The sequence below is a fragment of the Taeniopygia guttata genome, chromosome 26 (genome assembly GCF_048771995.1).
Source record: "Taeniopygia guttata chromosome 26, bTaeGut7.mat, whole genome shotgun sequence".
NCBI lineage: Eukaryota > Metazoa > Chordata > Aves > Passeriformes > Estrildidae > Taeniopygia > Taeniopygia guttata.
This window is the reverse complement of record NC_133051.1, coordinates 5,272,303-5,299,220: the sequence shown is the minus strand read 5'-3', so window position 1 is coordinate 5,299,220 and position 26,918 is coordinate 5,272,303. Positions and strand designations below refer to the sequence as shown.

At 57.1% G+C, this 26,918-nt stretch overlaps 1 protein-coding gene across 7 annotated transcripts; it reads right to left on the bottom strand.

Moving 5' to 3' along the window:
* On the bottom strand, positions 1-24,966 carry KCNC4 (potassium voltage-gated channel subfamily C member 4). Of its 7 annotated transcripts, XM_030255788.4 has the most exons (6): positions 24,625-24,966; positions 23,709-23,833; positions 22,141-22,887; positions 15,762-16,698; positions 14,165-14,350; positions 8,558-9,089 (listed from the first exon to the last, which is right to left on the bottom strand). In XM_030255788.4, exons 3-6 carry the CDS (start codon positions 22,789-22,791, stop codon positions 8,971-8,973), a joined length of 1,893 nt encoding a protein of 630 aa, XP_030111648.3. In that variant the 5' UTR covers positions 22,792-22,887; positions 23,709-23,833; positions 24,625-24,966; the 3' UTR covers positions 8,558-8,970. The 7 variants fall into 7 exon arrangements, with proteins under 7 accessions (XP_030111650.1, XP_072774947.1, XP_030111648.3 ...); XM_030255790.4 differs by lacking the exons at positions 8,558-9,089; positions 24,625-24,966 and adding an exon at positions 1-1,266 and having other exon boundaries at positions 23,709-24,093; XM_072918846.1 differs by lacking the exons at positions 8,558-9,089; positions 23,709-23,833; positions 24,625-24,966 and adding exons at positions 1-1,266; positions 23,209-23,510.
* Between the last annotated feature and the right edge of the window lie 1,952 nt (positions 24,967-26,918).

Here is a 26,918-nt window from a genome sequence, read left to right as displayed (position 1 = left end):
TCTGGTTCTCCGTGGAGAGCCGGAGGCAGGGAGGCAGGAGGGGCTCGGGAGCTGCCTCAGCTCATGGATGACTTTATTGGAACTCGCTAGGTCGGACAGGCATGCGAACAGGACAGATGGAGACAGAGTAGTATTGCCTTGGTCACAGAGACATGGAACAGCGCTGCGAGGACCCTGAGCCCTCCAGGCCAGCTGGGGTCCCCACACACGGTCTCCTATTGCTTCCCATCCCCATCCCTGCGCCCCCAGCACCCCGCTGGCCCCGTGCCCTGGGATCAGCACCCGTGGGAGGGCGATGGTGGCACCTGGAGTGGAGCCCTTGGCACCCCGGAGGAGGTTCCCGGTGGCGATGGAGGGGTCAGAGCACGGAGCAGCCACGGGCAGAGATGTCCTGGTGAGCAGCTGGATCTCCAGAGGTGGAGGGCGAGGTGCAGCCAGAAGCGCGGGCAAGGGGAGGGGGCAGCCCAGGGGGTGCAGGGGCAGTGTGGCCGTGGCAGGGCTGGTGCCAGGAAGGGCAATGGGGCTGTCCCCAACCTCCCTCCCAGCCCTGCTGCTCTGTGGCACCTCTCGGGGGGACCCAGCTGCCAACCCCCCCAGGGATGGAGCTGGAGCTTTGGGGAAAGAAAGCTCCATGGGAAGAGCACCCCTTGGCCCTGGGGGGAGCATCCCTGGGCTTTAGGGAGAGCATCCCTCAGCCCTGGGGAGAGCATCTCCCGTGGGAAGAGCATCCCTTGGCCCCAGGGAGGGCATCTCTGGAGGAATGCGTGTCCCAGCCTGAGGGAAAGCATCCCTGGGCTTTGGGGAGAGCATCCCTGGTGGAATGCATCCTTTAGCCTTAGGAAGAGCATCCTTGGCCCCAGGGAGAGCCTCCTTCCCCTGGGGAAGGCACCCCTCAGGGCACAGGGACACACATCCTTCCCCTGGGGCACAGGGACACACATCCTTCCCCTGGGGCACAGGGGCACACATCCTTCCCTCGAGGCACAGGGACACACATCCTTCCCCTGGGACACAGGGACACACATCCTTCCCCTGGGGCACAGGGACACACATCCTTGCCCTGGGGCACAGGGACACACATCCTTCCCCTGGGGAAGGCACCCCTGGGGCACAGGGACACACATCCTTCCCCTGGGGCACAGGGACACACATCCTTCCCCTGGGGAAGGCGCCCCTCCCCAGGCGCTGCTGCATCCCGCTGGGCTCAGGAGAAGGTGACCACCTCACCCTGGGGGAAACTGGAAGCGAGGGTGTCCTGGCAGGAATCTGCAAGTTAAAGACACAAACATTAAACACAGCATTAGAGATTTGCTTCCATGAGCTGTGCAGGGAGAAACAGGAGAGGGAGAGGGACACTGAGCTTCCAGGGGACCCCGACTTAGTAGGATGCAGAAAACAGAGTAACCACGAAGTAAAGTGGCCTTTTTCAGAGGGATAAAATGCTGCTGCTGCATCTGTAAGTCAGGGGAAAATGGTTTTAAAAAGCCTCAGAATGGTGGCAGAGATGGAGACTTGGGAAATGATTCTCCATGAGTAACCATGCATGGAGTCAGGGTGATTGTGAGGGTATAAATGAAAAGCAGGGGGGAAAAACATCACCCTCACCACATCCCTCTCAACTCTCTCCTCCCAGAAAGCTGCTCCTGCCCAAAACTTCCCAAGCCAACCCCAAAGCCAAGCCTGGTGCATTAATCTCTCTGTGTTTTTTCTTCTCCCTCTCTCCCTCTCGTTTGTTATCATTGAATTAATTATCATTGATTGGAACTCTGAGTCACCCCCCGCCTCTCCCCATGTGCCAGGGCCCAGTTTCCAGGCAAGGGGCTGTCAGGCAGGGAGACAGCGCCTGATCCACCTGATAAACCATGGAATTCTGCTCTAAACCATGGAATTCTGCTTTAAACCATGGAATTCTGCTTTAAACCTCACCCCCAGCTCCTGCTCTTGAGTGTGACCCAGCTGCAGACCCGACAGAGCTCCAAAACCTCCTCCTTTCCCCCAAAACAAAGGTCTCACTCTCCACTGAGCATCAGTGCACAGCCTGGGAAAGCAATGCCCAGGCTTTTCAAACCTCACATCCCATCAAACCCCCAGGATTAAAGGAGCTCTCCTCCCTGAGCTGGCAGGAGAGATCCCCACCTCTGAAACAAAAGGGTTTGGGGACCCAACAACATCCCCCTGCAGCAATTTGGGGAGCAGCAGTGCCCATGCAGGCAGCAGCTGCTGAAAAACATCCCAGCTCTTGGTTCAGTCACTCCTGCAAGCAGCTAAAAGCTCTTGGCAGGGTTTGTGTCCTGCTGGAAACATTCCCCGTCAGGTCGATTGATTTACCAGGGGCACGACTTGGCTTTTAACTCCCATCTCCTCCTCCCTGTTCAAAGCCATTTTGTGTGTTAGCTCGAGACCTGCTGCCCACAGCCCTCAGGGACCTGCCTTGGAAAGCAGCTTCCCAGCCTAGGAAAAAAATTAGCACGACTAAAAATAAATAACAACAGCCCAGATTTTTATTTTTCGGTCCCCCAGACAAAGGCACCACGAGTAAACATCCTTCCTGTCGTGGCTTATGGGTACCAGCTCAGAACAGAGTGGGGCAGGCCCCTCAGTGATGTGCAACCCTTCCTCAAGCCTATTTTTGGGTGCAGATCTGCCACCAGCCTCCACAGGGTGCTGCCCTGAGCACGGCTTGGCACAGCCTGGCAAAATCAGCTCCAAACACCCCAAGGTTTGCTGCGCTGCTGCCAGAGCCATCACCCCCAAATTTCCCCTCAGCCAGTCCTGCCCTCCCGCCTGGAGCATCCCCTCAAACAGCCTGAAGTGCTGCTGTGGGGGCTGCCAGCTCCCAGCTGTGCCAGAGCAATGTTTGGGTAGGTGCCACGCTGACTCTGCTCTGCTCTGGCACCGCAGCTGAGGAGGAGGAGGAGGATTTGGGGCTGTTTTGGGGGGATGAGCAGCTCAACATTCCCCAGCCACACCTGCTGGACCCAGAGCCCCCCAGCTGATCCCCCAGCAGGGCAGGGGGGTTCTGCCCCACACAGGTGAGACCCCACCTGCAGAGCTGCCCCAGCCCTGAGGAACAACATCAGGAGGATGTGGAGCTGCTCTGGAGCCAGGCTGGGAGAGCTGAGGCTGCTCCCCTGGAGAGGAGAAGGCTCTGGGAGATCCTGGAGTTCCTTTCCAGTGCCTCAAGGGGCTCCACGAGAGCTGGAGAGGGACTTTGGAGAAGGGGGAATGGCTCCCACTGCCGGAGGGCAGGGTTAGATGGATATTGGGAAGGAATTCTTCCCTGTGGCAGTGCTGAGGCCCTGTGTTCCTGTAACACAGGGTGCCCAGAGCAGCTGTGGCTGCCCCTGCATCCCTGGCAGTGCCCAAGGCCAGGCTGGATGGGGCCTGGAATGCCCTGGGATGGTGGAAGATGTCCCTGCCCATGGCAGGAGCTGACATGGGATGGGATTTAAGGTCCCTTCCTACCAAAGAACTCCCTGAGTCTGTGATTACTTTTTCACAGCCACAGGACACATCCCCTGCCCTCGCCTGTCCCACACAGGAGGAAGTGTGACCCCCTTCCTGTGGGAATCCAGGGCTTCCCTCTGGCTGCCCTGGCAGGTCTGGGACCCTGGCAGGGGTCAGGAACCCCCCTGGACAGAGCCCCCAGAGACACTGGCTGTGATCTCTGCCCATGGAAAAGAGTTTTCAATCTTACAGGATGAATTACCAGCTCTGAGCGTTTGATAAGAGTAATAATTAAGTGTGGCACGGGTGCAAAAGTAAAATTTTAGGTTTCTAGATTAGGGGTCCAAAGGGGACAAGATGGAGGAAATTGGGTGTGCCTTGTCCTTTTTCTCCTTCTTCATGCCCTCCATGTTTCACTGTGGTGTTGGCATTTTTCTGTTGGTTCAGGCTGGGGACACACTGTCCAACGTAGGTGACAGATATTGGCACGTTATTGTAAATCCAGCACAGGTAGTTTGTGGTATTTAATGTTTGTACCATCCCACTGAGGGCAGAGCCCCACACGCTGCCCTGCAGGACAGAGCTGCGGCAGGGCAGCAGAACATGTTAGAGATAAACAGAATAAACAACCTTGAAACAGCACAGACCAATTATGGCTTCTGCTTTGGCAGAGGGCTGACAGACAGAGACTTTCTACAATCTCAGAATCATCAATAGCTCAGATTCCAACACCTTCCCAGGAGTTCACAGAATCCTTTCTGAGCCCCCAGTTACCTTTTCCATGGGTAGAGGCTCGGCTGCCCGGGAGGAAAGGAAGTAACAGACTGGGAGCTGGGAGGAGGCTCCTATTTATAAGCTGAACTGCATCTTATTTTACATCTGCCTCTGCTCTCCCTGTTCCTCGTCAGCACGGGCAAGCCATGGGGCTGCTATTTATTTTCTGTTTTTCTTTATTGTCATCAAATAAGCAGTGAGGATTTTTCCTGGCAGTGCTGGGGAAGCCAGGAACAGGCTCCTTCTGGGTAGAGCAATTACTCTCTTGACATCTTCACCTCCTGCCCAGCTGCCTGACAGGCCTTTCTATTTCCTCAGCTCTCTCAGGCATCTCCCAAGAAACAGAGCAGTTGTTGCAACAATAAAAATTAATACTTTGCAAGCAACCTGGGATCGTGGTGCAGCCTCCACGCAGCGCTGGCCTGCGAGTCCTCCAGGAGGAAAAGAGAAGGAAGGAGCTGAGGCTGGAGCAGGGAACTGCTCCCAAATCCCCCGATCCAAAGGTTGCTCTGGTTTGGGGTGGGCGGTCACAGGGGCTCAATCCTTGTCCCAAAGTGCTGATCCATGTCCCAAAGTGGGCAGAGGAATGTGAGGACCCCACCAGGGCAGCCCAGTGTCACTCAGCACCTCTGCAGTGTTCCAGGCCAGGCTGGACAGAGCCTGGAGCAGCCTGGTCCAGCAGAAGCTGTCCCTGCCCGTGGTCCTTCCAACCCAAAGCATCCCATGGCTCCATTCCAGATCTCTGGTCCATTCCCACGCTGAGCACCACACGTGTCTGCAGCCATGGTGGGGACAGGGACACTGGAGGGGCACTCGAGCTCTGTGGGGTCCCACCCTGCCGAGCATCCCACTGTCCCTGTGAGGGTGGGCAGGCCTGGCACAGGTGCCCAGAGCAGCTGTGGCTGCCCCTGGATCCCTGGTAGTGTCCAAGGCCAGGTTGGACAGGGCTTGGAATACCCTGGGATGGTGGAAGGTGTCCCTGCCCATGGCATGAGCTGGAATGGGATGGAATTTAAGGTCCCTTCCTACCCAAACAATTCCCTGACTCTTTGATTACTTTTTCACAACCACCAGGACACACCCCCTGCTCCACAGGTGAGGGACACGTTCCTGTAACACCCCCAATGCCCATCCCTGGGTTCCTGCTCAATCCCATCGGCCTGCCAGGAACGAGACCCAGCATCCCATCCCATCCCATCCCATCCCATCCCATCCCATCCCATCCCATCCCATCCCATCCCATCCCATCCCCAGGGAACCTCTCCTTTCCATGCTGCCATGCCCCAACAATCACTGCACACCCCTCGGTGTTATTTTGGGTTTTTAAGCCATTTTAGGGCTTGGGCAGGGGCAGTTGGACTCCTGTGGATTTATGCAGTTTCTTGGGAATAAATCCCACATCTTGGCTTTCTCTCGGTGCCTTTTGCCTGGGCTGGAACGTGAGCTCCTACCAGATCCCTGCACACAGATAAGTCCTGTGAGGATATTCAGGGGAGGTATCGTATATTCCTGCTCTATTCTTATCCTATTCTCCAGGCAGCCAATTTTGGCCACTCTTGGAGATAAAACCCTGGGCTCCAGAGATATTTAGAGGTCTGCTCTGATCCACTACAGCTCCTCTTCTAATCTTACCCGGGATTAACCCGTGCTAACTCGCCCCCAAAACCAACCCAGACCCCACCTAAAAATAACAACAAGCTGTTTTCTCCCTGCTGCATCCCCCAAATCCTGTTCAGAAGAAGGCGAGGAGGAAGAGGGAGAAGATGCGATGGGTTTTTCAGCAGTTTGGTGCCTCCCACTGAAATCCCTCCATCTCCCTTTCAGGGCTGGGCTGTTTTAGAGGAGCTTTTTGCACATTAGTCATCCCTTCTCCGGGGTTGCATAACGCCCCAGCTAAAAATTGCATCCTGCCGGCTCCGTGGCAGCTCCTGCCCAACCCTCCTTGCTCTGCTGGGAATGAGATTTGGGGGGTCCACCAAAGGTTTTCCACCCCAAGGAACCTCTCTGGCATTGGGCTGAGCTGCTCTGGCAGCTGCAGGGGCAAAGGCAAGGATGGATCTGCTGGGATCTGGGGCTGCTCTGGGCTCAATCCTCTACCTCCAAGAGTCTCAAACCCCAAAGTCTGAGCAACTCGATCTGATTCTTCTGCACGGGACAGGGTTTCACACCTGGCTCATCCCCAAAGGCAGCTCAGACCTCCGATAAATCATTTATAAAGAGCACTGAAGCCATGGAGGGTGCTGGGGGTTTCCAGCTCCTCCTGCTTCCAGAGGGAAGGATGAGCCAGAGAAGCACCTGCAGGGAGCTGCTGTTCCCACCCCTCCGTCCAGTTTGTGGAATTTTGGGTGATTCATGGACCTGCCCTGTTACCCCTCTGTCTGCTGGGGGAATACACAAGTGCAGAAATCCAAGGAACCCAGCACACCATCCCAGGTGCTGCTGGTGAGGGATGGAGCAGCACCACGGCCCATCCTGAGCAGGGGATGGGGGCAGCTCATCCCAATTCCTCCCCAAATCCACAATTCTGGCTCCAGCACCAGCTCCTGTCATCCCTCCCCGAGATCCAGCCCAAGGCACCAAGATTTTCCACCTTTTCTGCTTCCCTTTGGCTCTTGAGGGAGGGAGGGGAAAGGAAAGGGGAAAGGAAAAAAGGGGAAAAGAAAGGGGAAAAGAAAGGGGAAAAGGGAGGGAAAGGGAAGGGAAGGGAAAGGAAAGGAAAGGAAAGGAAAGGAAAGGAAAGGAAAGGAAAGGAAAGGAAAGGAAAGGAAAGGAAAGGAAAGGAAAGGAAAGGAAAGGAAAGGAAAGGAAAGGAAAGGAAAGGAAAGGAAAGGAAAGGAAAGGAAAGGAAAGGAAAGGAAAGGAAAGGAAAGGAAAGGAAAGGAAAGGAAAGGAAAGGAAAGGAAAGGAAAGGAAAGGAAAGGAAAGGAAAGGAAAGGAAAGGAAAGGAAAGGAAAGGAAAGGAAAGGAAAGGAAAGGAAAGGAAAGGAAAGGAAAGGAAAGGAAAGGAAAGGAAAGGAAAGGAAAGGAAAGGAAAGGAAAGGAAAGGAAAGGAAAGGAAAGGAAAGGAAAGGAAAGGAAAGGAAAGGAAAGGAAAGGAAAGGAAAGGAAAGGAAAGGAAAGGAAAGGAAAGGAAAGGAAAGGAAAGGAAAGGAAAGGAAAGGAAAGGAAAGGAAAGGAAAGGAAAGGAAAGGAAAGGAAAGGAAAGGAAAGGAAAGGAAAGGAAAGGAAAGGAAAGGAAAGGAAAGGAAAGGAAAGGAAAGGAAAGGAAAGGAAAGGAAAGGAAAGGAAAGGAAAGGAAAGGAAAGGAGGAAAACTCGGAGGGGCCTGGTTTGGATATGTGCTGGCTGCTCCTCCTGGCAGCTCCTTCTCCACACCAGGGGAAACTGAGGCATGGGAAACCTGGGGTGGAGCAGGAGGGTCCTGGCTGTGGCATCTGCCAAAATCCATCCCAGCTTCTTTCATCTGCAAGGACCATGGAATCACAGAATCCTTAAAGTGGGAAAAGAGCTCCAAGATCATCAAGTCCAGCCTCACCATTCCCTGAGCACCAGATCAGTTTGGCCGTGATGGAGGGGAAGGGTCTGACCCCAGAAAAGCTCTTGGAGCTCTTTGCTTTACAAACACATCCAAATCTAAGCTCTCCTCCCCAGCAAAGTCCCAGGGCTCCAGCCCTGACTTGCTCAGAGTGAGGAAAGAGAACAAGAGAGCACCGAGGGGGATTTGAGAGCAGGGCTGGACACCCAAACCAGCCCCTTGCAGCCACCCGAGGTCCAAACACCTCCAGGGAGCCTGAGCTGGACAGAACTGAAATGAGCCAGAGGTCAGGGACTGAAGGGCTTGTTCTAGTTTGGGAAGACACCTGAGATCATCCAAAATCATCCCAAAAACCGATACAGGTGAGCAAAAACCAGCAGTGCCTCAGGGAGTTTGACTCTCCAGCCTCATCCTCCCAGGGATGGGGAGAGCCTGGCTCAAATCCAGCTCCCATCCCCACAGGAATGTTCTGGAACACCACCCCAAACAAGGATTCATCCCCCATCTATTGTTTTGCCTCAAATCTCTCTCTGCCCCACTATTCCACACCAGCAGCAGCTTTGCCAGGGACCTTTGTTCCTCTTGCCACCAGTTCCCAGCTCCTGATGGCAGTGTCCATACCTATTATCCCAGCCTCTGTGTGCTCCCTGAACCCTCTCCCAGGGCCCTCCATGGCATCTCTAGGCTGGTTTCCAAGGCCCTCAGGCCCATCCTGAGGTTGGAAGGAAAAGCAGACACAATCTGGGAAACAACAAGTAGGATTTAGGCAGAAAAAGGCACAAAACAAGAGGGGAACCACTGCTGGGCAGGGAATAGAGGTTTATTCATCTGTTGCCTCCAGAAACTTGAGGCTGGTTTAAAAAAAATAAAACAATCAAAATAAAACCTAAAAATATATGAATTCAGCCATTTCCAGCACAATGAGATATAATTTTATGAGTCAACTTGTCCTCCTTGTGTTTCCACCACCCTGTAGCCCAACACAAACGGCCCTCGGCAGGGAGGGCTCGACACCAGAGGGAATTGCAGGGTTTATTTAGGATGAATAAGGTTTCAAGGAGGGGAAAAGTACCCCAACACCTCCTCCAGGGAGTGTCCATACACATGGACACAGACAGGGTCAGTGAGACGTTACCGGGGCAGGGGGAGAGGGTCAGAACCAGCTCCTGGGGGATGGAGATGTCCCAGGGGACACTTGGGGCACAGCGAGGTCCTTCAGAGGATGGAGGGGACGGGGGAGCAGGGGGAGCTGCAGCGGGACGCCAGCGGGGCCGGGCCCAGCGCGGATCCTGCCACTCCATCTATGCTGCTCAGGCTCCGCGATTTTCCACAGCCTCGGGAAGAAAACAGACAGGTTAGAGCCCAGCAGCCTCCTGCCCGAGGCTCGGGGGGCTGGCGGCACCGGCCTGAGCCCCACACCCCCTGCAACCCCCAAAAAAATTCTGGAGGGGCTTTTTGGGGACAGCCAGGCTCCTCCAGAGCTTCCCACTCCCTTCATGGAGCAGCGCCGGCCAAATCCAGGACTCAGAGGAGACTCACCAGGAGACCAAATTGCTCTTGGAGGGTGTTGGGTTTTGTTTCCCAACTTGCTCAGAATGAGGAATGAGGCTGGGGATTTTGTGGGCTGAAGCAGACAGGGAAAAGCAGCAGAACTCAAACAAATACGGGATTTGGAAGGAGTGGTTCCCCCAGCTCTGGTGTTTACACCCCTGTAGCAGCAGCTGCTGCTGACACCTCTCTGTGTGGAAAGGAGCAGGTAGACACGCTCGTTATTTTCCATAAGAAATCGCATTAAAGAGCAAATGTTTCTATTTCTTGAAGCATGGGGACCCTTCACACTCCCCCAAAGAGCCAGGAATTTCTCCAGCTTTTATGGAAAAAGCAACAGCCAGAGGAAATGTTCTCACAGGTCAAAAGCCACTTTTCTTGCTGGAAAGACACAAAGTCTTTGCACGGAAAATTGGATTTTTTAGGTCCACAAAGAAGCACTGCTAAGGATGAGTCTGTTCCCTGCATCTGCTGCCAAAACATGGAAAATTAATGATGCTCCCAGCTGTGATGAGCCCAATGTCCCTGCGCCTGGATCTTCCCTGAGAGCACCTGGGTGAGCAAACCCAGCCAAGCCTGAGCCCTCCCGAGGCAGCAGCGAGTTCCAGGGAAAGCAGAGCCCAGGGAAGCAGCGTTTGTGTGGGGGGAGCAGAGGGAGGCAGCTCCTGACAGCAGAAAAACAAGGTGATGGATGGCTCCTCCGGCAGTGCCAGCCCTGGAATCCCTCCCCAGGAGTTCGTGGCACATCTCTGGGCTCTGCTTTGCTGCTGCTGGTTTGGGCTTGGATCAGGGGTCAGGACTCACAGCATCACCCTCACACACACCCGGGGTGCTGAGACAGGAGCTACACCTGGAAGAAGCTCCAGAGCACTAACTCTGCAAATGTGGGGCTTGTCCCTTTTTTGTGGGTTTTTTTTTCCCCAGCCTCAGCAGCCAGCAGGGATTCTTCCACCCCTCAGTGTCTCCTCCAGCTGTGAAGCAGAGGCAGGTCCAGGGGACAGAGGGACAGAGGGACCTGCCTAAACCTGTTGCTGACTCCAGCAAAGCTCTCCCCTCCCCGCAGTGGAAGCGGGAACAGAAGCAGGCCTGAGGAGAAGAGCAATTTCCTTATTTACGTCCTGGCACGGATCCACACAGCCAGCGAGGAGGGAAGCGAGCCCAGCCCTGAGCTGGGGGGAGCTGGGAGTTTCCCACCCACAGCAGCTGATGCAGAGACCACCCTGCTCCCCACAACACTCCTGAAAATCTCGCCCTTCCCTCCCCTTGCTCTTTTCCCGGGGTGTGCTGAGGTTCCTGGGGGGCTCACGTGTTTCCCCACTGCCCTGAGCGTGGGAAGCAGCCGTGCTGAGATCCCTGAAAGCTTGGGGCAGCCCCCAGCACCCAAATAGCACCAGTTTGGCAGGAATTGTGATGGAATTGGGGTTTGCTGGGAGCTGCCAGCCAGGCAGGGCCCTGCTGATGGGGTTTATGGGATGGGCTTTGCCTCTTGCTCCAAACCCCAGACAGAAAAGGGTGCAAACAGGCATAGAAACATCAAAAATCCCACTGCTCACTCTGGTTAAGTCTCAGCCATCGTATCTTGGGTCAGAACTTCATAAAGATGTTTGATTTCCCCAGGGACCCTCTGCAATGGAAGCCCAGGGCAAACCTGCCCCAAACCCAGCACTTCATTCTCTCCATCCATTTATCCCAGGCCACACTCACACCTGGGAAGGAGCTCAAGACTCAGCCCCTCAAGGCTGCTTTGGTTTCCCACCTCACCCAGGTGCCACCACAGAGTGAAGCCACAACTGGACAAGGGGGTTGTGCTCTGCCAACTGCCCCAGCTGATAAACAGAGCTGGTGTCCCAGTACTCGCCCTGGGGCTGCCCAGAGTCACTGGGATTGCTTCAGCAGGGCTTGCTGCTAAGAAAAGAGCACTGGGTGACCCCGGGGGCTCCTCCCGGGCTGGCACTGCCCGCTGCCTGCAGGCTCTGAGTGCTGGCACAGGCTGGGAGCCGGGGGCAGAGGGGATGAGGTGAACAGGGAGGCAGCAAAGCCCAGGAATGTGCTGTTGGTGACAGAGGCCTGGCACCCAGCTCAAATGTGGGCTGGTCCTCGGTCCCCCCCAGCCAGGCAGCTCCAGGGGATGCTCCTGTGAGCGTTCCCAGCTTGATCCCATCCCACATGCTCAGGCCATGTGGGAGTCATGGCCCTGTGCTGACACCAGCAGTGAAAATCAGCTGCACGATGCTCCATGGAGCCAGAAACTGCTGCTGTGCCCTGTTAATGTGCTGGGAAAGGAGGTGGGGGTTTTAAGACACACGGATGTGGGGACATGGGTTAGTGGCCACGTGTCGGGGGAAGGTTGGACTCGTAGAGCTCTTCCAACCCAACGATTCCACGGTTCCACCCTAACCAGTCTCACTGGCTGGATCACCCCGCCTCCATATCCCCCCACCCAAGCACAGACAGGGCTTGTGTGCCCAGGCAGCCCCAAGGCAAGGTGTCTGACCCAGCAGGACACATTTTGGGAACTGCTGAGCAGGACCCCAGTGCTGAGGGGACATAAAGGTTCTGAAGCCATCCCTGGCAGCCAGGGAGCAGAGCAATACCACTGGAGCAGGCACAGGAACACGAAACACATTCCACAGAGGAATCCACAGCAACCCAGCTCAATCTGCTCCAGGCTCGGGTCCAAGGGCAGAGCAGCTCTTCTCTCTGAGCTGCCCCAACAAGACCAGCCTGGAGTCGGGGTTAAACCACGATGGATGCTGAGATCTGCAGCTTATTCCCAAACCAGCTCCTCTCCTGATTTCCACAGCTTGTACAGACACCAGTACCTGTCCCGGCATCTGACAGATGGCCATCAGAGAGTCGGGCTCAGAACCAAGCTCATCTCAATTTGCAGAGCTGCCAACATCCCAGTACCAGAACAAACAGCCTCAGCAGGAGATAAATCAAGACCAAGGGAAGAGGCGCCTCTGCGGCTCCCAAAGGATTTTGGCTGGAGGCTTCTTCACCCCTGGTCACCCCTGGTCACCTCTGGTCATCTCTGGTCACCCCTGAGCATGCTGGAGCACTGCACTAGGCCAGCCCTGACCCCCCAGGACAGCCTCCCACCCGCCCGTCCCACAGCCCCGGCAGGACGCGGGTACTGAGGTTCCCCCTTGCCAAAAGGTCTCAGCACCACTGGAGCCCCTCTGGCCAGCAGATCCAGCTTTCTCCAGGTGCAACATCATTCCAGCAACACGGGGATGAGTGACCCATGCACACCTTCTATTTTAAAGTGTAAAAGGCACTCTGAAATTTGCAGGGAAGACACCAGAGCACCCCAAGAACGATCACCACAGTGCCTTTCAAAGAGCTGCTGCTGCCACCACACAAGGGCAGAAATCTCCTGGTCTCCTGTGATCCAGTGATGGGATTTGGGAGTGAGTGAAAGCAGCTCTGCATCCTCAGCTCTCAGAGCTGCTCCACTTCTGGCTTCAGTGGGACCAGATTCAAATGCTTCAGCTGAAGCCTGGCTTCGCATTATCTGAGGAGGAAAATCAGCTCTGGCTTTCATCTGTCTCCTCCATCCCTCCAGTTCAGAATTCCCTCTCCCAGTCTGGAGTGGGACTAAACCTCTCTCCATTCTCCACATTAACAGGCATTAAGGAAAGAGACCAACTTCACAGGAAAAGGCACTTCCAAGGAAAAAAAATCAGGTATTTCAAGTAGAAGTTTGATGGTACTCCAAGGATGAGCAAAGCTTTTCCTCTTTGTCCTCTTTCTGAGGTTGAGCAGCAATGCCAAAGGGGGTCCTTCATTTCCCAGGAGGAAACAACCAACTTGCTTCTACTACTGATAAATGTGATTGCACCCAAACACCTCCCTGCACCCCACCCAGTCTGTGCCATCCCAAGCCGTTCCAGAAGGAACAAACCCTTGAGGCTCTCCAGAGCACCAACAGGACCTGGGGAGGGGCTCAGGGATGCAGCACATCATCCCTGCTCCTGCCTGGTCCCAGCTCCTGCCAGCAACGGGCAGCACTTGGTACCAGGGAGGTAGAAGTAGGTCAGCTCTGCAGCTACAGCATCCCACGCCACCCTGGACACACAGAACACTGCACAACTGGCAGACTGAGCCGTGCCCTAAGAGTTATCCCAGCAATCCAGGGTGCAGCTGGATTTTGGGGCACTGGATTTACCCTCTCTGGAGCTGGAGTTCTGGGAGATGGGCAGAGGAGCAGAGAAGTCTGGGACCAGGTTGAGGAAGATTTTGTTTTGTCATGGGAAGAAGAGTTTTGTGTTTTCCTGACTCATCTCCCCCTCAGTTTCCCATGGAAAGCCTCAACACTTAGCACGGCTCCTGTTCCAAACCCAGAGGAGCCTTTCTGGCAGCCCGGAGCTGCTGGCAAGGCAGCACTCGACACGTCGCAGCTCCCCACGCTCGAACCCGCTGAGAGCCACCGCAGGGAGAGGAGGGGAAAAGCCTCTGGGGTTCTTTCCCTACTGAAAACCTTTGGCCACCCTCAGTCACAACCTCACCATGTCCCCAGGAGAGATGTCCCGCTCACACCATCCAGAGGAGTGGTTGAAACCCGGGGAGAAGAGCTGCAGGGGCAGAGGTTGGAGCAGTCTGCACCCAGGGAGGGCAGGGCTCACAGACCCCAAACGGGGGTGACAGAGGAGGAGAAAACAAAATGTGGGGCCAGCACGGAGAGGTGTGTTGGGTGGAGGTGAAGCAGATGGAGAGGCAGGAAGACGTGGATTTGGGGAGCACAGGACAGCCAGGCAGGCGGATGGAGATGAACCAGTCTGGGATCAGCCCAACGAAGCCGCACTCAGCCTCCACCTCTCCCTCCCCAGCCAGGTCCTGCTCACACCTCCAGCCCTACCTTTCTGGATGCCTCCATCTGCTGCACAGGAGAAGTCCCCCGTGGCCAGCAGGAAGCACGTGGAGGATTTCTTGTTCTTGTCCCGTGTGCTGGAGCGCCGCATCGGCCTCTTCTCCTCGTCCGTCGGGGACAGCGGCTGCTCCTCATCCGACAGCACCACGTTGGCCTCACCATTCTGCTTGGAGTCTGCAAGGAGGAGGCAGAGACCCATCAGCAGCTGACAAACCCGCAGGAGAAAGTGCTCAGGGTGGCCAGGAGGGGCAGGTCAGACCGTGCAAGGAAGCAGAAGAGATGGCTCAGAGCAGCACCCACCAATTCAGGTGCTGATCCCAGCCTGGACACGCTCATGTAGAGCAGCCAGGGGAGCAGGACAAAGACAGATAGAATTCCAAGCAGCTCTAGTCCTGCTGAGGGTTATAAAACCTGCATGAAGCCAAAGCTGGGGATGGAACACCCCAGGTTTGTGAGATCCACCCACCTAATTGGAGGGAATTAGCTCTCCAAAATTCACACTGCTGAGGAACGGGCTGCTCGGGGTAGTGGGAAGTGCTAATTTATGTCCCCTGGCTCCCTGGTTCGCTGGCTGAGAGGATGCTCTGCCACGTGAGGGCCTGGCCTGAGCTCCTGGCTCTAACAGCTCCCTGCTGCCGGGCTCCTGGGGCAGATGGGATTCGCAGGCATGTGGGAAAAGGAGATTTATAAAGGGAAAGAACCGTTTGGGGCACCTGAAGCTCTGTGTTTCTCTGGTAGGGGAAGCCCCATCACTGTTACACACCTCAGTGTTGGTGCAGGACACAACCCCACCACGGTGCCTCCTGTTCCAGACACCCTGAGGTGCCGCTGGCAGCAAACCAAGACAAAAGGTTGACAAAAGGGCAGAGCGGCCACCATGGCCAGCACTGACAGTGGGGCAGGGCTCGCACAGACCCCCAGAGTTAGCCCAAGGGATGGTCCCCACAGCTGGGGCCGTGCCTTCTGCTGATCCTGAGGAAAGACTGGCCATCCCCCAAACTTCAGCTCAGTGCACGAGACCAAAACAAGAGAAGTGTCCAGGAACTGGTTTTGCTCAGGGTTTGGAGCAGCAGCACCGGGATTCTGCCTACCAGCAGACGAATGAGGTGGGGTCAAGCCCCAGGGGAAGTCCGTGGATTTATCAATTTTGGTGAAGGTTACCCTGATTTATGGTGGGAGGAAGCAAAGGAAAAATCTGTGCCAAGGGCATGACCAGGCTAACATGAGAGCAGGGCGAGTGGCCTTACCTCTGCCACTGTGAGGGAGAGGTGGCTTAGGCAGGGACACCCTGAAAGCCACCATGGTGACTTGATCTGTGCCATTAGGAAGGAAGGATGTGGCCTTTGGGAAAGCAGGTGGCCTTTTTCCCCTGCCTGGATGGGGAATTTGACCTGCAGTGCCCTGCTCCACCAACATGACCCCCAACACCCCCCAGCCGAGGGGCCCAGCCCTTTCTGCACCCACCCAGAGCTGGGGGCCACATCCTGCACCATCCCCAAGGACTCAGGGACACCAGGACCAAACAAATTGCCCTGAGGGCTCCCGGAGGTCTCCCCCTCCCTCGGCCCCACCTTTGGGGTCTCACCTGACCGTTTCCGCTCAGTCGCCCCCTCCTCTACTGCCAAGGGACAAGTGTCGCTCTGGGTGCTGTTCCGGGGCGAGTTCTCCTCGGATTTGCCGTAGGTGGGGGAGTCCAGCGGGGCCGGACGGGGTATATGCTTTTTCTTCTTCTTTGGCAGCTTCTGCTTGGCCATGGCCAATGAATAGTACATCCCAAAGTTATTGACGATGACGGGCACGGGCATGGCGATGGTCAGCACCCCGGCCAGGGCGCACAGGGCCCCCACCACCATCCCCGACCACGTCTTGGGGTACATGTCACCATAGCCCAGGGTCGTCATCGTGACCACGGCCCACCAGAAGCCGATGGGGATGTTCTTAAAGTGAGTGTGGTCGCTCCCGGTGGGGTCGGACGTCTTGGCTCCGATCCGCTCGGCGTAGTAGATCATGGTGGCGAAAATCAAGACCCCCAAGGCGAGGAAGATGATGAGGAGCAGGAATTCATTGGTGCTGGCCCGGAGCGTGTGGCCCAGCACCCGGAGACCCACAAAGTGCCGCGTCAGCTTGAAGATCCGCAGGATGCGGACGAAGCGCACCACCCGTAGGAAGCCCAGCACGTCCCGGGCGGCTTTGGAGGACAGGCCACTGAGACCCACCTCCAGGTAGAAGGGCAAGATGGCCACGAAGTCAATGATGTTGAGCAGGTTTTTAATGAAGAGAAGCTTATCTGGGCAGCAGATGATGCGAACCAGGAACTCGAGGGTAAACCACAGCACGCAGACCCCTTCGATGTAGGTGAGGATGGGCTCCGTCTCCACTTTGTGCGTCAGCAGCACCGTCGTGGTGTTGCCAACCACCAGGGTCTCCGTCACGTTGACGTCGATGTTGAAGGCCTCGTGTGTCTCCAGGCAGAAGGTTGTGATGGAGACCAGGATGAAGAAAAGTGAGGCGAAAGCAACCACCTGTGAAAGTCAAAGTTACACGGGCCGTGAGCTGATGTGGGGCAACCTTTCTGTTTGGAGGAGGTCAAAACACTCCAGAGGCTTCCACCCACTGCCCCAAGAACAAGGGTGGAGAATGAGGAGGGATCCCTGGACCTCTCCCATGAGTTGGCAGCTGTTGGAACTCAAAATGTCCCTCAGACATTTCTGGATGTTCCGGGCCCAGGTCAGAAGCATTTGAGACCCTGGCAGGCAGCTGGAAACAGCTGTGATTTTGGGTTTGAGCCATCAAATGATTTACCAACCTTGCAGGAAGAACAAGAAGTCACAAAAGTTTAGATATTAGAGTAGAAGTAGTCACAAAGTAAAGGGAAGAATTTTTGAGTGCTGTACAGGGGGGTTTTGGTTTTGTACATGGGGGTCAGAGGGTTTAAGATGGAGGGATTTGGGCCTGTCCTGTCCTCCCTCTTTCTTCTTCCTTCCCTCCATGTTCTTGGTGATGTTGGCACTCACAGGTTGGTTTAGAGTAGAAAAGCACCATTTAATATAGGTAATAGGCATTGGGGAAAAACTGTAACATGTAACACGTAATGTACCATATAAAAGATAGAAAAGCACCATTTAATATAGGTAATGGGCATTGGGGAAAAACTGTACCCATGTAACACGTAATGTACCATATAAAAGATAGAAAAGCACCATTTAATATAGGTAATGGGCATTGGGGGAAAACTGTACCCATGTAACACGTAATGTACCATATAAAAGACAGCAGCAGCCCTGGGCAGAGGGGGAGAGAAGAAGCAGTCGGGAGTCAGAGAGGATGTCAGGGTGTGTGTGTGCCTCTGCCTGAGCTGTGAGCAAACCACAGCAGCCCCAGAAGAAAATCTTTTAGATAACTTGCAATAAACTGCCTTGAGACTGAACAACAGAGACTGCTGAGCCTTTCTTTGGAAGCACGGGCTGGAGGAGAGATTTTTCCACCACACGGAGCCCCTGAACCAGGCCGGGGCTCCGACAGGCAGCAAACCGAGTGTCTGGGGCCATCAGTCCAGGGCCTTTCTCCAGGTGCCATGATCTGTACAGGAGAAGGTGTTCTGGGCTCCAGCTGTGCCTGGAGATGCGCCAGGAATGGCAGTGGTGGGGATGAGGGGGAACTGGGACAGTCTGGGACTGGAGCAACCTTCCAATGGGAACAGACATGAGAAGGAAATTTTGACAGGACAAATTCAAAGAGCTTTCCCCCACATTCCTCACAAATCCCTCCAGACACCAGGTTCACACTGCTCACAGCCGTGAGTTTTGGGGTCTGGATGTGTCAGAGACATCCTTTCACCCCCTCCCCGAGAGTCCGTGGTGGGCCATGTGCCCACGGAAGGTCCAGGACTGCCAGGGCAGGATGAGGAGAGGAGCAGGCAGAGCTCAGCCTCCCGCTGGTGCCTGGGCCTGGTGACCCCCAGATGTTCCCATTTCTCCGTCCTGCCCAAGCAGGGAGACCATTGTCCCCTCCATGTCACCTGCTCCTCACCTCTGATGTGAGCAAGGAGGGGCCAGCAGCACGCACGGGAAGTCACAGGCTGTGTCACAAAGTTCCACCCTGTGCTCCCCTCAGTCCTGCTCAGCTCCCTCCCTCCCTCACGGTGAGCCCATTGCCTGGAGCATCTGTTTCCAAAAGCCACCCCCCTCCAAAAAAAAGCTTCAGAGCAGAAAAACTCTTGTTCTACCTCCCTCCAGCACAACAGCACGGTGGTCTCTGTGGCAGGCACATTCTCCTCTCTCAGGATTTTTCATAGAGGTGCACAGAGAGAAGAAAGAGAAAACAATTTCTATTTCTGCTCCTTGTTTTTTCCCATGTGGAATGTGTTTGGAGAATTGTTCACCTGGGGTGAGTGCTTGGTTGGATTCTGGTGAGGATTGTTTGAGCCTGGTGGCCAATCCAACCCACCTGGGGCTGGGCTCTGGAGAGGGCCAGAAGTTGTGAGTTAGATATGGTAGTTAGAAAAAGTAGGTTTGTAGTTTTAGTATCTCCTTTAAATAGTATATTGATTTATTATAGTATAGTTATAGTAAAGAAATCATTCAGCCTTCTGAACTGGAGTCAGACATCAGCATTTCTGCCCACCGGGTTCAGCTGCATGTGCAGTAGTGGTTTCAGCTCTGGGGAGCAGGTCCTGCTGCAGCCCCTCTGCTGCCCCTGCACCGAGCAGGGGGGGACTTTTGCTGTCCAAGCCACCCAAGCGGCCCCACGAGCTCCAGGCGACAGCCAGCAGGATCTGGGCTGGAGTGAATCAGCAGCAGACACAGCCTGAGTCACGCTGGAGGAGCAGCCGACCCCGACACCACCACCCTGCCCTGCCAGGAGCATCCTTGAGGGCTGTCCCCAAGGGCAGACCCGCGTGGTTCCGCCACAGAGAGCACCAGCCCTGCAGGAGGCTGGGGGGAAGTTTAAATCGGGCATTAAATGATGGAGAAACCTCTGGAAGATGTTTCTCCTGCCCCAGACACCTGCGTGCGGAGGGAGTGAGATGCTCCTCACCCCTCAGTCAGACCCTTTGGACTGGCACTGAAGGCTGACCGGTCGTGTGCAATTTGGGAAACAAATCCAACAAAATTGGGATCTTAAAGCAAGGCCAGCTTAACCAGGCAAGTGTCTCTACACAACGGTGGCACAGCCAAAATAATCCACTTTTCAGCTGAGGGCTGAGTCACGTTCCTGAGCTTCCCTGTATGGGGAATCTTGGGAAAACCTGAAGAGTAAAAATTTAGACTTAAAGCAAAATAGAAAGAAAAAAATCACCCAGGAAGGGAGTGAGACCATGCAAACACTTGAGTAATGAAGCAGCCCTGCTGCTGGGTGTGAGGTGAGACCTGATTTAGCCCAAGGAGCAAAATCAGCCTTTAAAAATAGAAGTTGGGTTCACAGCCGGTGCCAACCACCGTGTCCCCCCAGGGTGCTGCTCCAGTTCTGTGTCTGACCCAACGTGTCTCACCTCAGCTTCAGCCTCTGCTCCAAACTCAACTTCTTTTCCAAAACTGTCTTTAAAACAAAATAAACTCTATGTATAAACCCAGTGCTACCAATACACACCAGAACTCCCACCAAACAAGTCCTCCAGAACCTGCTGGTGTTCCACTCAATATTCACCTGCACTCAGCAGCTTGACATAGGTGTTGCCAAAAAATCCATGACCCTACAGAGCGTCACTAGCCTGAAAGTCCCCAAGACAGTGAGGTCAGGACTCCCCAAGTCGGGCTGCAAAGGGAAAAAATAATGAGGAGCTGCACATAAGGAGAGTTTGGATGTAGAGGTAAAATCCCAGCCAGGGCAGTTTCCCATGGGGAGGAGAAGTGTAAAGCTCCAGCTGGGACAGCAGGCACCAAACATTCCCTGAGTGGGCTGAGTGAGGAGCCAGGAGCCCCGTGGCCATTGATGGTGCATGGAGAAAAGGCCAAAACATGGGAGAGATTTCTAACCAGGCACTCACACAGCTGCCAGCTCAGGAGAAGTGCTGGAGGGAGGGAAAGATGGAAATAATGAGGAGCCAACTGAGTCAGGGCCCGAGGGGCTGCTCTGTGCAGAGGAGGAGCGACGACCGACCAGAGAAATTCAGCTCTTGAGACTCCCAGGCACAGAGAGGGAGAGAGTTTGCATGGACAGCCTGGGGCTGCTGCTCCCCAAGGTTTGGCAACAGGCTGTGCAGCTGCCCCAGCACATTCCCGGCAGCCAGCAGCACCCCTGTGGCGCTGGCAAGAGAGGGGGAGACCCCAAAATGGGGTATAAAAAATCCCAACCGCTGCAAACCTCACCCATCAAAAAAGCCAGGGCAGCACCAGGAATGTTGTACCCACACGAATCCTGCAGCATCCTGGTGCTGGATGGTGACTCCAGCCAGGCACTGGGGCACTCAGGAGCTTGGGCTGGTTACAATGCTCTGTGCCTCGGTTTCCCCTCTTGCCAGAGCACTTCTCCTAAGCTATGGCAAAACTATACCGGTATTTTTTCCTGTTGTCTCTGGAAGTTGATCGTTCCCATGGCACTGCTGAGCTGAACATTTCTCCAGAGCAGTGAGAAGGAAGCAGGGAGATCCCAGCACAAACTGGTCCCACTCCAGCCCCAGCTGGGCCTCAGTCACCATCTCTGCTCCCTCCAATACATTCCTCCTGCCAGAGCCTTTCCAGGATCAGCTCAGCACACAGGAAAAGCAGAACCAAATGACACCGGGGGGGGGGGGGGGAAATGAGTTGAATTATTGTGCTTGGGTTTATTTTTAATTTTGTTTAATTTTTTATTTGGAGCTTTACACCACTCAGAACATCTCTCCAAGGCGAGGAGCCCTCAGGGACGGGCAGAGGGGGGGGTACCCTCTTAAAATGCGTTCAGCCCTTGCTGCCCGAGCATTCTCTGCATGTGTGTGTTGCTCTAACATTTGCTGCAAAAACACCTCCTTGCCAAACTGACCCCTGCCCCGCGTGCTGCTCGTGGGTGTGAAATGCCTGCAGAATTTCTTACCATTGATGGGGTTTTTTTACACCTCTAAATGCATCCAGGATTCATCTCCATCCCAACTGCCTGCCTGGGTGAGTGTGGCAGATTTATAAGCTGGGCGTGCCAGGGGCTGGGTGGGTACAGGTGGGTATCGGGGGGTTGGGGCAGCACTTTGGTGATGGTCTACAAGGCGAGTGGCACCCCAGTGCCAGGCTGGGAGCCCACAGGGTTTTGGGGGACACGTCCTGGGCACGTTGGTGCCCGTGGGGAGGGACAGCCTGCGTGCCCAGGGAGGGTGGGGGTCTCTGGTGCGTGGACGAGCTCACTGTGCACACACACAGTGCAGGCCAGGTGTGGTGAGGGGGCTGTGGGGCCGTGGGGGGTGTGTGGGGTGTGTGGGGTGTGCGGGGTGCCAGCGGTGCCTGTGGGCTCTGTGTGCTGCAGGGGCAGCCCCGGTGGGGACAGCGGGCAGGGGGTGCACGGGCATGGGGTGTCCTCTGGGGCTGTGGGTCCTACACGTGAGGAGCAGGAGCTGACCCCCAGCCCTGACCTCCACTCCACTCCTGGGCTGTTCAATGTGGGTTTTGGCATCGTGCAGCCCAGCAAGAGGAACCCAAACATCCTATCCTAGAGCATCCTGAAACTCTGCCAGGTCAGCCGTGCCAAGGACAATCCCTCATCTCCGTGTGCCCAGGAGGTGCCCAGGGAGCACTCCAGGGTGCAGAGGGGGCAGGGACTGTGCTTGCCCCCAGTTTCAGCCCAGCTCTCCCAGATGTGATGGGTTGGGAGGTGATTGGGGGACAATGGAAGAGGTGTCCTGTGGGATGGGACACGGCTCACGTTCCCTGCAGTAGGAATGGGACAGTTATGGGAGGGCCACCAGGAACGCCGGCCTTGCCCTCAGGGATGGGGAGGTGAAGACACAAGCCCAGCCCGGCCCCATCCCACCTCCCCAGCGGCGCGTTTCGGGAGCTTACCCTTGCTGCCTTGGACGAGTAGGGATCCTCAAAGAGCGCCCACATCTTGGGCTGCCAGTTCCGGCAGCAGCCGCCCCCTCCAGCAGCCCCTGCCGCCCCTGGGGGCCTGTCATCCATGCCCAGGCGCTGAAGAGCCATCTCCCTACCCCCTTCCTCTTCGGGCTCCTCTCCACCAGCCCCTCCACCAGGCTCGGGACTCTCGAAGATGTCCAGGGCCTCCTCGGCGTCGCGGTGCTGGCGGTAGGTCATCCAGCAGCAGGGCTCCACGTCGGTCTCGTCGATGCCCCAGTAGGTCAGCTCCTCCTCGAAGAGCGGCCCGCAGATGTCCGCGGGGCAGTGCAGCTTCCCGGTGCGGTAGTAGTTGAGCACGTAGGAGAAGATCCCGGGGTGACGGTCGAAGAAGAACTCGTTGCTTTTCCCATCGAAGTCAAAGTTGCTCTGGGCGTCGGGGTCGGCCAGCCAGGCCAGGCGGGTGCCCGGCAGAGTCCGCAGGGTGCTTTTGTAGGTCTCATGCCGGGTGCCGCCTACGTTGATGGTGATCTTGTCCGACTCTTCCCCTTTGCCCATCTCTTCCTTCAGGCATGTTTTGGAGGGTGGTTTGTTCCCAGACTTGCGTCCACGGTAGGAGGAGACACACACCGAGCTGATCATAGATTTCGGTGGATGGGAGATGCCCACGGCGTGCACCCTTCCTCCGGGCGAGGAGCTGGGGCTCGGCGAAGGCGGGAGAGGAGGACGGAGATGGGACTGGGGAGGGGAAAAGGGGGGCTCAGGCTCGGCTCTGGCCTCGGGGGGAGAAGCTGGAGCCGCGCCGGACACCGCGGGCTGCCGGGGGACAGCAGGGGAGGCTGCAACCTCCACCCCCTCCCAAGCCACCCCCCCAAATAAAACCGCCCTACAGCGGGAGCCGGCGCAGCCCCGCCGGGCAGCAACAAGTGCGGGATGGAGGGGGCCAGCAGCGGGCGGGGGTGCGGCAGCCGGGGGATGCGGGCCCGGCCGGGAGGATGCTGGGGAAGGGACGGGGGGGATGCTGAGCCCGGCCGGGCGCTGTGCCCCCCCTCCCGGTACCTGCAGCGCCGGGCGCGGGGGGGCCCCGCCGCCCGCCCCTCCCGCTCCGGCGGCTCCGCGCTCCCTCCGCCCCCCGGGCCGGGCTCGGGAGGAGGCGGCGGCCGGGGGGCTCTTCCAGAGAAGGGGGGATGGATGCGCCCTCTCCGCCTCCCCGGGGGTCCCCGTTCACGCGTGGCAGGCCCGGGGGGGGGGGCCTGTTGCGCCCCGGCGGTGCCTCCCCGGGGGTGTCAGCGGCTCGGCGGGGCTTTTATAGGGCTGCGAGCGAGCGGTGGGGTTACGGCAACCGGCGCCGCCCCGCCGGGGGGCCGGGGACCCCCGCCCCAGCGCCCAGCCCCGCAGCCCGCCCGGTGCCCCCCCGCCGCTGCCCTCCCGCTCATCCCCACATCCATCCATCCCTCCCCTCCATCCTCCCATCCCTCCATCCATCCCTCCATCCCCTCCACCCCCCGCCCAACCCTCCGCCTACCCCCGGCTCCCCCGCACCCCCGGCACCGGCTCACCTCCCCGCGGGGCCCGACGTGCCGGTGGGGGTCTCGGGGGGTCGGTGTCAGCGAGGAGTGAACCCCGGACACCCCAGCTCCTCTTCGCGCCGGAGGGGAAACGCAGCCCAGCGCTGCCTGCGGATCTGGAGCCGGCTCTTGGCAGAGGCTCCCGCAGATCCCATCCCTCCCTGGCTCGCAATCCCTCGCTCACCGAGAGGTCAGGAGAGACCGACCCCGGGGCCGGTGGGGAGCTGCGAGGCTGCACTCAGAGCTGACCCCCCCTTCCCTCCCACCGCCCTCCCCGAGCATCTCCCCGCCCTGTTCCTGCTCCTGCGTCTGAGATGCCCCTTTCCGCAGCGGCTGCCGGGCTCGGGGTACCACCAGCCCCAGCCCCGGGGCCCTTCCCCTAAACCCCCTCCCCGGGGGGCTCCGACCCCCCCGGGAGGCCGGTGATGCCCAGCCCCAGCTGCCGGGCTGGGGAGGGGTGAAAGCCGCGGTGCCCCAGGGCCGAGGCTGCCACCCCGGTGAAGCCTGAGGCGCTCACCCTGCCAGCGCTGTTTACTTCTGCATGGCACTGCCGGTGCCGCTGCACCGAGGGGCTGGGCGATGCTTTGGGGTCACAGAAGGGATCCAAGCCCAGCTCAGGCCTGGCTTTGGGGTGGGGGCTCATCCAGGAGGGGCAGCACTTGGATAAGGGGTTCTTGGTGCAAGGCGAGGGGACAGGAGTGGGGGATGCCGGCTCAGCACCCCTCTCCGCACCTCCCTGGGCTGTGTGCTGCATTGTCACCCCACCAGGGACCCTCCTCAGCCCCTGCCCAGCTTTGTCCCCTCTGTGATGCGCCCCCAAAACCCGGGGGGCCATGCGGGGTGGCTGAGGAAACTGCTCCACCCTAAAAAAACCCCACGAGGCACGAGAGCCACGCTCGAATCTTACCACCGAGAAAGCCCCAAGGAAGCTCCAGGTGTGACAGCAACTCCCCAGCTCCCAGGGCCGGATCCCGAGCGGGTGGAGGCTGCTGCAGCTCCGCACCCAGAGCACCCCGCGGGAGAGCCTGGATGGAGCCCGAGGGAAAACCGTGCTGGAAAAATCGAGCCTTGCATCACCGGCCAGGCATCGCGGCTCGGCTCCTCGGCGTCGTCATGCCACTTTGGCCAGGAGGGAGGAATGCTGCGACCTGATGCTAATATTTTATCTGCCGACTTTCATCCCGCCAGGAAGAGCTTCGTGCACCCAAGCGCGGCCGTTCCTGGGGTGGGAGGAGGTGGCCAAGCAGACAAATGAGTTGTTTCTGGGGAAGGAAGAGATCTTTTAGCCAGCAACACCCGCCCAAAGCTGTCTGCTCTCTAAATATGCCTTCTGATTTTTAATGTCCGTGGGAAAAAAAAAAAAAAAAAAAAAAAAAAAAAAGAAAGAAAATAGAGAGAGAGAAGGAGAGAAAATAGAAAGAGCTGGATAAATAAGGGCCTTTGTGGAGCAAGGAGTCACTTCTGCAGGGATGTCCTGCAAGGCTCAAGGCATCTCAGATAACATCCAAAGGATGGAATGAAGAGCAGGACCTGGAAGATCTCAAGGAGGATCAGCACTACCCTGGAAAGCCTTGGGTGGGTTCTGAGGACGTGGTAAGGGGTCTCTGGGTCCCCCCCAGCCTTGGCCTCTCCCCCTGAGCCAACACAGCAGCCTGAGCCTGGCCCAAGGCCCAACACATCCCCAGAGGTGGGGAAGAGCAGCAGACAGAGCACAGGGTGCTCAGGGGCTGAGAGGCCCCACAGGGGGCTGGGGACACACTGGGACCCTCAAGGTCTCTGTCCATGGAAGGACAGAGGAGGAGGGTGGACTGCAGCAGTTTAGGGAGAGACAAACCTCTTTTGGTGTAGGAATAGCCAAACCAACTTCTCCAGGTCCTTCCAGGCCAGAATCTCGTTAATGGAAGATTTGTTGTCCTCAGGAACCCCCGGATGCTCCAAACAAGGTCTCTGCCCTCGGGTTTTTGGTAGGACTGTGTGTGGTGGCACCCACGGCCCTGCCCTCCCCGGGGTGTGATCCCCAAGAAACCTTTCTAGACCCTCTGCTGGAGCTGGGTCTCCCCAAAAAAGCTGTCACGCGCCGTGGGCTCTGCTCCTGCCTCTGCCAGGGGACTTTTGCAGCTACAATTCCTCCCTCCAGCAGCGCAGGTTTGTACCCCATCCCTCCGGGAGCTCAGGCTGGAGGGGAGCTGGTTCCCGGGTGGGGAGCGGCGTGTCCCCTGCTCTGTCACGCAGTGCCACCTTGTGTCCTGCTGCTCGTGTCCTGCTGCAGCGGAGCCCGGCCGGGATCGGGCTCCATCCCCGGCATTGCCGGCGAGATTTCACTCCATAAAAGCAGCCAGGAGCGGGAGGGGGCTGGGGATGGTCTGGCTTTGGGAGCAGCCAGAGCGGTTCCTGCGGTGGGGCTGTGCCTCAGTTTCCCTGCCTGCGAGCCCCAGGGTGTCCTTGTCCTCGCCGAGGTGCTCAGGAAATCTCAGCAGATGCTGCTGTAGCAGCTCCACCTCGTGTCCAGAGCCTGGTCCAGAGCTGTTTTGAGATGGGACACCCCAAATCCACCCCCACATCTGACAGCAGCATCCTGCAGGCTCTGAAACCTCCCTCCCTCCCTGTCACAGGAAGTTCTATTGATTGAGTTTTTAAATAGAATGTATTTGGCTTAAAATTCCACATCCGGGCCCATTTCTGCATCGTTTTTTCCAGGTCCCAAGGGCCAGAATTGCCTTTTCCAGTTTGTTTTTCTCACCTATTTTCAGGAAGCCCCTGGCACTGGGATTTCTGGCCCCTGCAGACCCTCTCTCAGCCCCTGGGAGCACAGGACGGGCTGAGTCCAGCTGGTTCAGCACAGCAGTGACACCCCACGTGTGTCCCACCCTGGCATTGCCCAGCTGGGATCTCCAGCCCTGCTCCCCCAGAGCTGGGCTGTGCTGGGGTCACAGCAGCCCCACGTGTCCCACTGTCCTGGTCACCACAGGATAACCTGTGCCACCTCCTGTCCCCTCCCTGCGCAGTGCTGCTCCTCCAGCCGTGTCGGACACTTGCCCCAGTCACAGAAATCACAGAATTCACAGAATTCACAGAATCACCGGGTTGGAAGAGACCTTCAAGATCATCGAGTCCAACCCAGCCCCAACAGCTCAACCCACCCTGGCACCCAGTGCCACATCCAGGCTTTGTTAAACGCACCCAGGGATGGTGACTCCATCA

Bases quoted from the DNA above. Each gene is read 5' to 3' on its own strand.
- KCNC4 (XM_030255788.4), bottom strand. From the start codon at position 22,791: ATGATCAGCTCGGTGTGTGTCTCCTCCTACCGTGGACGCAAGTCTGGG. The intron at 14,351-15,761 runs GTGAGACCCCAA...TCCTCCTTGCAG, and splicing joins GACTGAGCGGAAACGGTCAG to ACTCCAAGCAGAATGGTGAG. The intron at 9,090-14,164 runs GTAGGGCTGGAG...TTTCTTCCCGAG, and splicing joins AGATGGAGGCATCCAGAAAG to GCTGTGGAAAATCGCGGAGC.